The sequence below is a fragment of the Rhinolophus hipposideros genome (genome assembly GCF_964194185.1).
Source record: "Rhinolophus hipposideros genome assembly, chromosome: 20".
Classification (NCBI taxonomy): Eukaryota; Metazoa; Chordata; class Mammalia; order Chiroptera; family Rhinolophidae; genus Rhinolophus; species Rhinolophus hipposideros.
In genome coordinates this window covers 4,793,334-4,806,326 of record NC_138066.1, presented here as the reverse complement: position 1 = coordinate 4,806,326, position 12,993 = coordinate 4,793,334, and the positions used below count along the sequence as shown (strand labels likewise).

Below are 12,993 nucleotides of genomic sequence, written 5' to 3'. Positions count from 1 at the left end.
TTTCAGTGCAGACCTGTCCATTTACTCCTAGATGATGGCAGCTCTTATGACTGTGAAAGTGGAAGGTCCTACTTTGATGGCTGAAAAACACACGTAGGTCAGTATTTTAAGAACATTGATAGTAAATCTGGATTGGGGGGTCAATTTTTAAAATTAAATGTTGAAGTAACTGAAAATTCCTTATCTGTGTTGCTGCAGATTAGTCTGCTATGCTATAAACTTGGTCCAAGTATAAATAAAAATACTCCACATTCTGAATTTTGAAAAATGGCGGCGTGAGGTGAGCCTCTGTACAGCTCCCCTGGAATTTACAACTAATCAAACAACAATAACTCCACAAAGGACTCCCTGCACAGCAGACAGGCAAGATTAAGACGCCCACTACTGAATTCACCTAAAGATGGGAGAATCACGCGAGCGGGGAGGAGGGAAGGGAGAAGTGCAGGGACGGAGCCACACGGGCGCAGGACGCAGACCTAGCTCAGTGCTTCCGGAACTACCACAGCTGCGGGAGAGGGAAAAACTTGGACTGCTAGGGCTCTGCTTATGGCCCACAGGGCTGAGGGGGCAGCATATAACACAGCTGAACCCAACGCTCACGGCAGAGACCTCGGAGAAAAGACTGAGGGAAGAAGGCTGAAAACGGTGGTTTAAGCCCTCACTGCCGAGCAGAGAACGGAAGCCTTAGGCACTGAGACTAGCCGCGCCCTCCCTACCCTCCCAGAGCTCGCCCCACCCCCACCTGCCCGGTGCTAGAAGCACAACAGTAGCAGTGCCAGATCAAAAGAACAGAATATTTGCTGTCCTGAGAACTGTAGACTGCAGACACAGATTCACAGCCCAACTAGTTCTGGCAAAGGGGAGGGAGCTGTGGAAGCAGGACAGGCTGTGCTGGTGGTCGCTGCCATTGCTCTGGGCCACCTCTCACAACTCACCCCGCCCCTGGCCCCACCTATCTGTTCGGATCCCTGCAGGAGTAAACAGAGCTGCTGAAACACACAGGCTCCGAATCTGGTGCAGGAAGAGATTTGGAACTTCAAAAGCTCTCCACATACCCACACGGACACTGTGCCCTGTGACCCAGGTGAACTATTAACAAAGGAGAAGCCCGTCTCCCAGGGGATCCCCCCATTGTGTGAGAAGCTGCAATAGTGCAGAGAAAACATAGCACTACCATGTGGAGAAAAAAAAAGGCTGCAGTCGGAGAGAAAATAAAACATTCTACCAACAAGTATTGGAAAACAAAAGAAAGACTTCTTCCTATCAACTTATTGCAGAAGCCACTCCTGTAGATGTCTACAAAGAGAAATAATAAATCAGTAATTTCCATGAATAACCAAGGCAACAAGACAGCTCAGAAAGAAAGTGAAAAGTCTCCAGAAAAGGAACTTAAAGATATGGAAATATGTGACTTAAATGATGGAGAATTCAAGATTGCAGTTATGAAAAAAACTCAACGAGATGCAAGACAACACAGAAAGGCAGTTTAATGAACTCAGAAACACAATCAAAGAACAACATGAGCATTTTACGAAAGAGATTGAAATTTTAAAAAAGAACCAAATAGAATTTCTGGAGATTAAGAACTCAATAGAAGAAATTAAGAATGACATAACCAGCCTAGGTAGTAGAGTTGACCAGATGGAGGAAAGAATCAGTGCCATCAAAGATAGAAACCTGGAAATTACACAGATGGAAGAAGAAAGAGACTTGAGACTTAAAAGAAATGAAAGAACTCTACAAGAACTTTCTGACTCCATCAGAAAGAGCAATATAAGCATAATGGGCATACCAGAAGGAGAAGAAAGAGAGAAGGGAACAGAGAATATATTCAAACAAATTGTCGATGAGAACTTCCCAAACTTATAGAAAGAACTGGATCCTCGAATCCAAGCAGCAAATAGAACACCTGATTACCTCAATCCCAACAGGCCTTCTCCAAGGCACATTGTATTGTAGCTGTCTAAAATCAACGACAAAGAAAGAATCCTCAAGGCAGGCAGGAAAAAGAAGACGGTAACCTACAAAAGAAAGCCCATTAGATTATCATCAGATTTTTCAGCAGAAACTCTACAAGCCAGGAGGGAGTGGAACCAAATATTCAAACTATTGAGAGAGAAATTATGAACCAAGAATAATATATCCAGCAAAGATATCCTTTAGCTATAAAGGAGAAATGAAGACCTTTCCAGACATACAGAAGCTGAGGGAATTGTCTAATACACGACCTGCACTACAAGAAATATTAAAGAAGGCTATTCTACCACCATCAACAGGGACAATTTGTGGCAACCAAAACATAAAAAGGGGGAGAGTAAAGGCCTGAACTGGAATATGGGAATGGAAAAAGTAAGCGTGCTGAAGAAAACGGAATACTCTAAATATCAAACTTTCTTTTACATAGACTTAAGGGTAACCACTCAAAAAACAATCCAGAACTGAAATATATACTGTAATAAAAGAAGAAACAGAGGGAAACATCATAGAATACCACCACACAGAAATAATAGACAACAACAAAAAGGCAAAGAAACAATGGAGACACAGAGTTACCAGAAAACTAAAGATAGAATGACAGGAAACCCTCACGTATCAATAATCACCCTAAATGTAAATGGATTGAACTCACCAATAAAAAGGCACAGAGTAGCAGATTGGATCAGAAAACTAAACTCAACCATATGTTGTCTCCAAGAGACACATCTCAGCTACAAGGACAAGCATAGATTCAAAGTGAAAGGGTGGAAATTGACACTCCAAGCAAATGGTACCCAGAGAAAATCAGGTGTAGCCATGATGATATCAGATGAAACAGACTTCAGGGTGAAAAAGGTAACAAGAGACAAAGATGGACATTTCATAATGGTAAAGGAGACTATACAACAAGAAGCCATAACAGTCATCAATATTTATGCCCCCAATCAGGGAGCACCGAAATGTACCAAGCAACTACTAACAGAACTAAAGGGAGAAATTGACCAAAACACAATTATACTAGGGGACTTAAATACATCATTTACAGCTATGGATAGATCATCCAAACAAAATAAATAATGAAATAGCAGCCCTAAATGACACATTAGATGTAATGGACATAATTGACATATATAGAGCACTTCATCCTAAAACATCAGACTATACATTCTTTTCTAGTGTACGTGGAACATTCTCAAGGATACTACAGGGCTACAATAATCAAAACAGCATGGTATTGGCAGAAAAACGAACACATAGACCAATGGAATACAATTGAGAACCCAGAAATAAAACCATATAAATATGGACAGATAACTTTTGACAAAGAAGCTAAAAACATACAATGGAGGAAAGACAGCGTCTTCAATAAATGGTGCTGGGAGAATTGGATAGCCACGTGCAAAAGAATGAAACTGGACTGCTATTTGTCACCATGTACCAAAATTTATTCAAAATGGATCAAAGACTTAAGCATAAGACCTGACACAATAAATTGCATAGAAGAAAACAGAGGTACTAAACTTATGGACCTTGGGTTCAAAGAGCATTTTATGAATTTGACTCCAAAGGCAATGGAAGTAAAAGCTAAAATAAATGAATGGGACTATATGAAACTTAAAAGCTCTGCACAGCAAAAGTAACCATCGACAAAATAAAGAGCCAACCAACTGAATGGGAGAAGATTTTTGCAAACAGTGCCTCCGATAAGGGGCTAATATCCAAAATATACAAGGAACTCATGAAACTCAACAACAAAAAAACAAACAACCCAATTGAAAAATGGGCAGACGACCTGAAGAGACATTTCTCCAAAGAGGACATACAAATGGCAAATAGACACATGAAAAAATGCTCAACATCGCTAATCATCAGAGAAATAAAAATAAAAACCACAATGAGATATCATCTCACCCCAGTCAGAATGGCTATCATCAACAAGACAAATAGTAACAAGTGTTGGAGAGGCTGTGGAGAAAAAGGAACCCTCATACACTGTTGGTGGGAATGCAGACTGGTGCAGCCGTTATGGAAGGTAGTGTGGAGGTTCCTCAAAAAATTACGAATAGAATTATCATATAACCCAGCAATCCCTCTCCTGGGTATCTACCCAAAAAATCTGAAAACATTTATACATAAAGACACGTGTGCTCCAATGTTCATTGCAGCTTTGTTTGTGGTGGCCAAAACATGTAAACATCAAAATGTCCTTCGATAGATGAATGGATAAAGAAGTTGTGGTATATATACACAATGAAATACTATTTGGCTGTAAGAAAAGATGATATAGGAACATTTGTGACAACATGGATGGATCTGGAGAGTATAACGCTAAGTGAAATAAGTCAGACAGAAAAAGCAGAGAACCCTATGATTTCACTGATATGTGGTATATAAACCAAAAACAACAAAAGAACAAGACAAACAAATGAGAAACAAAAACTCATAGACACAGACAATAGTTTGGTGATTACCAGAGGGTAAGAGGGGTGAGGGGAGGGAGATGAGGGTAAGGGGGATCAAATATATGGTGATGGAAGGAGAACTGACTCTGGGTGGTGAACACACAATGGGATTTATAGATGATGTAATACAGAATTGTACACCTGAAATCTATGTCATTTTACTAACAATCGTCACCCCAATAAATTTAAATAAAATAAAATAATAAATAAATAAATAAATAAAATACTCCACATCGCACTATTAAAGAAATACAAATTTTTAAAAAACAAATGAAATATCACCTCACACCCATTAGGATAGCCACTATAATAAAAATAAAGAAAACAAAATAAGTGTTGTCCAGGATGTGGAGGAAGTGGAACCCTTGTGCACTATTGGTGGGAATATAAAATTGTGCAGCCACCATGGAAAACAGTATGGCAGTTCCTCAGAAATTACACTTAGAATTACTATATGATCCAGCAATTCCACTTCTGGGTATATAGCTGAAAGAATTGAAAGGAAGGTCTTGAAGAGATATTTGTGTACCCTTGCTCATAACAGCAAGAGCCAAAAGCTGGAAGCAACTCAGTTGTCCACTGATGGAAGAATGGGGAAAGAAAATGTGGTGTATACATACAATGGAACATTAGTCATCCTTAAAAAGGAAGGACATTCTGATACATGCGCAACATGTGTGAATCTTGAGGACAGAATGCTGCGTGAAATAAGCCAGATGCAAAAGGGCAAATATTGTATTATTTCACTTCTACGAGGTACTTGGCATAGTCACATTCATAGAGACAGAAAGGAGAATGGTAGTTGCAGGGGCTGGGGGAGGGAGAATAAGGAGTTATTGTTTAATGAGTATACAGTTTCAGCTTTGCAAGATGCAAAGAGTTCTGAAAATTGGCTGCACAACAGTGTGAATTACTTAACACTACTGAACTGTACACTTAGAAACAGCATATTTTCTAATATACTGTATATTTTACCACAATTCAAAGTAAAAAGTGGAAAAAATGCCCTAAGGCAGTATTCTCAAACTCAGGCACACATCAGAGGCTACCTGGGGGTCTTGTTACAACACAGACTACGGGCCCAGGCCCCACATTTTCTGGCTGCTTTTCTAACAAGTTCCAAAGTGATGCTAATGCTGCTGGTGCAAGGACCACACTTTGAGAACGACTGCTCCAAGGTTTCCATAAAGTGTATCTACTTTTTCTTTCAAAAATAACGGGAATTTGCTGGGATTATCACAAACAACCCACAGTAATTTATAGAAATAGCCACCACATTTTCAGTGAACTTAATTATTGCTAAATTTGTACAATGTGTCAGTCATATTATTAGGCACCTCATATACATTTTGATTTGATCCTTGCAAACTAATTCATTCATTCAACAAATCTATGGTGAGGGCCTGCACTATCCGGGCAGTATGCTAGGTGTCCGATGATAAAGAAAGCAGGTAAATTCCTAGTGGGGGAAAATAGTGACACAATGAGTGAACAAACAAAATAACCTAGTTATAAATTGCCAAAAGTACTGGGAAGAAAAAAAGTGGAGTTTAACTACAGAAGATCTACTTTTGATAAAACGATCAGAAAAAGACTCAGAAGAAGTGACCTTTCAACTGAAAACTAAAGATTAGAAAGAACCAGTCATGCAAGATTGAGAGAAAAAGCAATAAATTATAAGGAGAGGAATTAGCATGCAAAAAGGGCTTGTGTTGGGGGAAAATTTGGAATATTTAAGAAGTTGAAGAAAGGCCAGTGTAGCTGGACCATAGGGGTCAACTGAAATGTATAACAATATGAGTTCTGGGGTGGCCGGATGGCTCAGTTGGTTAGAGTGCAAGCTCTTAGAAGCAGGGTTGCCGGTTCAATTACCACATGGGATGGTGGGCTGTGCCCCCCCCTCCCCCACAACTGGATTGAAAATGGCGACTGGACTTGGAGCTGGGCTGTGCCCTCCACAATTAGATTGAAGGACAAGACTTGACTTAGAGCTGATGGGTCCTGGAAAAAACACACTGTTCCCCAATATTCCCCAATAAAAATTTAAAAAAAAACAACAAAAAACAAAGATGAGTTGGGAAGGTCAGTAAAGCTGGAGCATGCAGGGGTTTTAAGCTGTGGTAAAGGGTAAGGATTTTACTTTAAGTATGTTAGAGAGACACTGCAGGCTTATAAACAGCAAAGAAAATAGGTTCCAATCTTTGAAAGCTCATGCTGGCTGTGGATTGGGGTCAGATAGTGGATTGGAGGTAGGGCAAGGGTGGGAGTAGGAATACCAGTTGGGAGACTGTTGCACTAGACCAGAGAAGAGAAGAGGAAGGCTTGGATTGAGGGAGTAGCAATAATTATGAAAGGTAGAGTGAAAACTCAAGCTATGTGTTGTGGTGGAACTGACAAGAGTTGCTGGTAGATTGAATATGGAAAATGAAGAGAAAGAAGAAATCAAGGATTAATCCCGGTTTCTGGCTTGAGCAATTAAGTGGGAAAAGGAAGTGGGGAGCAAAATTGTGGTGAAATCAAGATTCCTGTCTTGAATATACAAAATGTGATATTTCTGTGAGACATTCAAGTAGAACAATTAATAATTCAGTTGGATGAATGAGTCTCGACCTCAGAAAAAGAGGTCTGAACTGGAAATACATATTTGGGGTCATCAGTAAATGGAAAGTATTTAAAACCATTGGATTAGGCAAAATCATCTAGGATGGGGTAAGTCCTGAGCAGCACCAACATTTAGAGTTTTGGTAAAAAAGAAGGAATGAGCAAAAGAGACAGAAACGGTAAACAGGGAGGTAGGAGGGAAAGAAAACAGAGTAGTGCGATGTCTCGGAAGCTAACAGAGGCAGTGTCAAGGAAGACCGCATGGTCAGCGGAATCTAATGCTGCCAGAGGTCATGCAAAAGGAAGACAGAAAACTGTCCACTGGATATGATCTGGCTACCTGGGGGAAGCAGGGTGTCTTAGTCAGTTCAGGCTGCTGTGACAGAATTCTGTGGACTAGGTGGGTTCAGTGACAAACTGTTTTCTCACAGTTCTGGAGGCTGGGAAATCCAAGATCAAGATTCCAGCCGATTCAGTGTCTGGTGAGGATACTCTTCCTGGCTTACAGGAAGAGTATCACTGTGTCCTCAGACGGCAGGAGTTGGGAGGGGGAAGGAAAGAGTGTTTGTGAGCTTTCTGGAGTCTCTTCTTATAAGGACACTAATCCTATCGGGTGACAGCTCCACCCTTACAGCCCCATTTAACTATCATTACCTCCTTAAAGCCCTGTCTCCAAACAGAGTCACACTGGAGGTTAGGGCTTCAACATAGGCATTTTTTTAGGAGGGGACAAAATTCAGTCCACAGCACAGGGGAGTCTGGAAAGATGGCGTCTTCAACATATTCAGCCTTCTCTCCTCTCCTCTCCTCTCCTAGCTTCAATTCCAGAGCACTCCCAGAGATAAGCAGCAGCCCAAGGGAGGTACCTGGACTCTGGGAGTAGAGATGCATAGACTGGTTGGAGGGAAAGTACCATCTGTTCACACGAGGATGCCTGGTCTTCTTGGTCCCAGAGAATGCAACAGGTGGCCCAAATGTTCTCTAGCCATTACCATGGGGGTGCAAGAACAGAGTCTTCCTTTTGTGCTTTTGTAAGGGGTTAACCCTGCCTCACTCACAGGCTCACAGGGACGCAGAGTAATGTCCCTTCCTCTACCATAGTCCTGCCACCACTTTTATACCACAGCAGCAGGAACTGAGCCATTCTGAACAAATGTAAAAAGAGAACAACACACCTAGGCGACCCAGCTGGAGAGAGGAAGAGAAAGCAGAACCCTCAGAAGAGACCCTAATACAATAAAACCACTGGGGAAGAAAGGCAGACTAAACAAAGAAGGAGAGTGGTTTAGGACATATAAGTACAGTGCAAACACACAGTACAGGTTTTTAAAACCTATGATTTTGATTTAAAAATTCAGTAGATGAAGGAGAAAATGGACACTGGGGAGTTCCAAACAAACTGCTTTAGACAATCAAGTGAAAGAGAATAAAGCAAAAATCTAAAGGAAAAGAGAATATCTGGAGTTAGATCCAGGAGATATAACAGGCCAAAAATCTGAATTCCAAAGGGAGTAAAATAAATGGAAAGAGAAGCAGTAATTCAGCTAACAAAAAAAAAATGACCTTAAGCAGCAGATTTGACTCTCTAAATTAAAGAGTTTTGCTAAGTTTCTGGCAGGATGGTTAAGAACTTTACTTATCTTGAGAAAAGTCTACAACTCCAGAAATAAGAAATACGTAGGGGCAGCCTGATGGCTCAATTGGTTAGAGCGCAAGCTCTGGACAATAGGGTTGCCCATTCAATTCCCATGTGAGATGGTGGGCTGCGCTCCCTGCAAGTAAAGATTGAAAAATGGTGATTGGACTTGGAGCTGAGCTGTGCCCTCCACAACTAAATTGAAGGACAATGACTTGGAGCTGATGGGCCCTGGAGAAGCACGCTGTTCCCCAATATTCCCCAATAAAAAAGAAAAGAAATACCTATAAGCTTCTAGACAACATTTTCTTACATAAAAGGAAGAAAAAAATCAGAATGGCACATAAACCAAAAGATGATGAAAACAGACATCTACAGACAACTGACTTTTTGAAAAAATTATGACTTCCTTGCATATGTACATAACAAGTTTAAGGATATCCAGGGTTATCAAACTGATATCATTTATGAATATCTGTTATCAATTGCTGCCTAACAAACCAGTCCAAAGGTTAGAGACTTAAAATGACAGTTTATTATTTCTTGTGAATCTGTTGGTTAGCTGGGTAGTTTCTTTACTAGTTGCACTTAGGTGACTTGTATCAACTATACCGTTGACCCTTGAAAAACATGGGTTTGACCTGTGTGAGTTCACTTATATGTGGATTTTTAAAAAATAAATACTGTAAATGTATTTCTCTTCATTATAATTTTCTTAATAATGTTTTGTTTTCTCTGACTTATTTTATTGTAAGAATACAGTATACAATACATGTAACATCTAAATATGTGTTAATTAACTATTTATGTTATCAGTAAAGCTTCCGGTCAATAGTAGGCTATTAGTGGTCAAGTTTCTTGGAAATCAAAAGTTACAGGTGGATATTTGACTGCAGGAGGGGCAAGGGGAAAGGGAGGGGTGCCCCTCACTTCCACGTTGTTCAAGCGTCAATGTTATTTTCTTATTTTCTATGTTCTGGCATTGGGCCCTCACTGAGCTGACTGCTGAGAGAGTGCCCCTCGGTGGGCAGCCAGTTCTTAAGAGATAGAAAACAACTTACCCAGGAGGTGCTTTTCATATGCAAACCAACCAATCTGGAGTACAGACTCCTAAACACCTCCTGTAACTGACTCTTACATTCCAGGAGGCAATATTCCTCCATCCCAATCACCCAAGGTCACCTACCAGACAACTAGAGACTGCACCTATACACCACGGCCCATTGAGATTCTTCCAGCTAGACAATCCTTAACCTGGTTACCTTATCTTGCAAGCCTTCCTGCAAAAACCACAATAAAGGCTTTTGCCCATGTTTTCCCCTCACTGCTTCTACCTCCTGACTGACCCTTGGTGCCATGCCTTCAGTGTCTAGGGAACTGTGAGTACAATGTCTTCCATCATGGAAGTCATTTCCATGTCTGTGTGTCTTACTATATGTGATTAAAATAAATCCCACATATACTTTAAAACATGGCTGCATTCAGCTGGAGGGTCAGCTAAGTCTCAGAGCAGCTGGGATTGTTGAATCTCTCTCTCTGTGTGATCTTTCATCATTAGGAAGGTGACGCCAACACTCTAACATGCCCTATTGTGCAAGTGCTTCTTATACCTCTGCTTGTCATGTTTGCTGATGTCTTATGGATAAAACAAGTCACGTGGCCAAACACAGACTCAATATAAGAGAGGACTATACAGGCCAGAGATTCCAAGTGGTATGCTTTGTTGAGTGCCATGAGTATAACAGTCAACCACAGCCAAAAAGTATAAGAATATTTATATTTATATTCAATCTATAATTTCCAAGTCAGTAAAGGATAGGGAAAAAATATTAAAAACCCAGTCTAACAAAAGATAGGAAATGAGATTTTTTTAAAAAGCAAAGACAAAGGATGTAACTATAATCTAAAATGTAAAAATAAATTTAACTGTATCATTAATTAAAAGGGAGGGCTCAACTATCTCTGTAACATGTTTTTTTAAAATAAATTATGCTAAAATGTGTCATGGAGTCATACATGTTTATTATATTGTTTTTGTTTTTCTATACATTTGAGATATTTCCTAATTTTAAAATATATGTTTAAAGAAGAGTAAAAGAAAAAAAGCATATCTCACAAGAAGAATAATTTTTAAAATCTTTTTAAGAAGTGAGGAGCAAATAACATCAAGTGCCAGGTGGTAGAGCAACAGAGCCCTCATTCATTGCTGGTGGAAAAGCAAAATTGTGCGACCACTTTGGAAGAGAGAATGGCAATGTCTTATAAAATAAACATACTCTTACCATATAACCCAGCAACTGTACTGTTTGGCATTTACCACATTGAGTGGAAAAGGCATGTCCACACAAAAACCTGCACACAAATGTTTATAGCAGCTTTATTGAGAATTGCCAAAACCTGAGAGCAACCAAGATGTCCTTCAGTAGGTGACAGATAAACACCTGTGATATACGAGTATCCAGACAATAGAGTATTATTCAGTAATAAAAAGAAATGAGCTATCAAGCTATGAAAAGACATGGAGGAAACTTAAATGCATATTGCTAAGTGAAAGAAACCAATCTAAACAGGATACACACTTTTGATTTCAACTATAGGTTTCCTCTGCTATCTGAAAATAGAGCATTCCTATGACACCCTTCATAATGGAGAAAAGCAAAGAAGCAATTACCATTACTTTTTTTTTCTTCCTTCTTTGCCTCCAGCCCCACTCTGGTTCAAGCCATTGTTTCTCATTCTAGTGTGTAGTGCACAGCTCCCTGGCCCATGCTGGTATTATGAGCCTAGCGCTCTACCCCTCCTCCCCACCTCCGCCCATCCCACCCCCGCTGAGGCAGTCCGTCACCAGTTGCTGGTGGGCCACTCCCAACGGCTCACGGCAGCTCTTGCCGGCTGCTGGCCACTCACACTGGCCACCAGCAGCACACGGTAGCCCATCGCAGCACACAGCCCATGGCAGTCCATGCCTCTGGCTGCTCACAGCAGCCCAGCTCCAGGGAGAGCTGTTGTTCATAATACCTGTAGAGGGCACAGCTCACTGGCCCATGTGGGAATCAAACCGGCGACCTCGGTGTTAGGAGTACGGTGCTCCAACCACCTGAGCCACCAGGCCGGCCCCACCATTACTTTTTATGTCTTTATTTTGCTCACCATGATGGAAACAATTACTTCCAGTTTTACGCTAAGGGTAACACACTTACGAACTTTCTTAGGCTTTTCTGATACCTTAGGACACATTTTGCTAATAGATGCACAAAATAAATTGAGATAAGGCATAGATGCTCACAGATGCGGTTCAAAGCTATGGCGTTTGATGTTGAAGTGCTGAGTGTGGTTTCTCAAGGTGTGTGCTGCCTCTGCAACAGCTCGCTGCAAAACAAGCTGAATGCTATTATTTTCACTTTTTTGCCTTTTTTGGATAAAGTGAAAGTCCTCTTCGGGTGTCTTTTGGTTAGCAAAACCAGGTGATTATGTAGGTCTTTTGTAAACGCAAAGTGCGATAAGATGAACTTTCAAAAAGTGGGGGATACCTATATATGACATTCTGGAAAAGGCAAAACTATGGAGACAATAAAAAGATCAGTGGTTGCCACGGGCTTGAGGGGAAGGAGGGATGAATAGATGGATATGTTGAGGGCAATGAAACTACTCAGTGTACTGTAATGGTGGATACACATCATCATACATTTGTCAAAACTCAGTGAATGTATAACATGTACTGAACCCTAATGTAAACTATGGTCTTTAGTTAATAATAATGTATCAATATTGGCTCATCCATTGTAACAAATTAATTAACACATTTATTAATTAACACATTAATTAATTAACATACATATTAATACAAGGTGTTAATAATAGTGGAACCTGTATATGGGGGTGGTGATGAGATGATCTATGAGACCTCTCTGTATTTCCACCCAATTTTTCTGTAAACCCAAAACTTCTCTAACAAAAATGAAGCCTATTAATTCAATTGAAAAAAATGAGTAGTAAGAATAATAATTCTCTAAACTCTCAAAGAATTACAACTAATATAATCCTTCTGAAAAACAAATGAGATCAAAAATAGACTCAATATTTTAAATAAAATGCCTTAAAACAACAGAACAAGAAAAGCAGGCTACTCACAAAGATCAGGAAAGAGTGCAAAAGAAGAATAAAATGAAGAAATAACAAGAAACGAAAATAATTGAATTTATTTTCAAGGATCTGGTAGACAAGCTAAAGGAAATTATACATAAAACCTAGAAAATATATAAGATACAATATTATTGTAGAGAGAAGTACAGGTATGAAAGACAAAGGAAATATAAT

At 40.0% G+C, this 12,993-nt stretch overlaps 1 protein-coding gene across 2 annotated transcripts in view; it reads left to right on the top strand.

Annotated features, from left to right (window-relative positions):
* COX10 (cytochrome c oxidase assembly factor heme A:farnesyltransferase COX10) overlaps positions 1–8,939 on the top strand; it is a 167,712-nt gene extending 158,773 nt beyond the window's left edge. Inside the window, exon 8 of one of the 2 annotated variants that reach the window (XM_081028059.1) lies at positions 7,857–8,939. In XM_081028059.1, the coding sequence (XP_080884185.1) occupies positions 7,857–8,075 (219 nt within the window). In that variant the 3' untranslated portion in view covers positions 8,076–8,939. The remainder of the gene's footprint in view (positions 1–7,856) is intronic. The other variant, XM_081028056.1, reaches the window with a different exon arrangement.
* Positions 8,940–12,993: the final 4,054 nt, after the last annotated feature.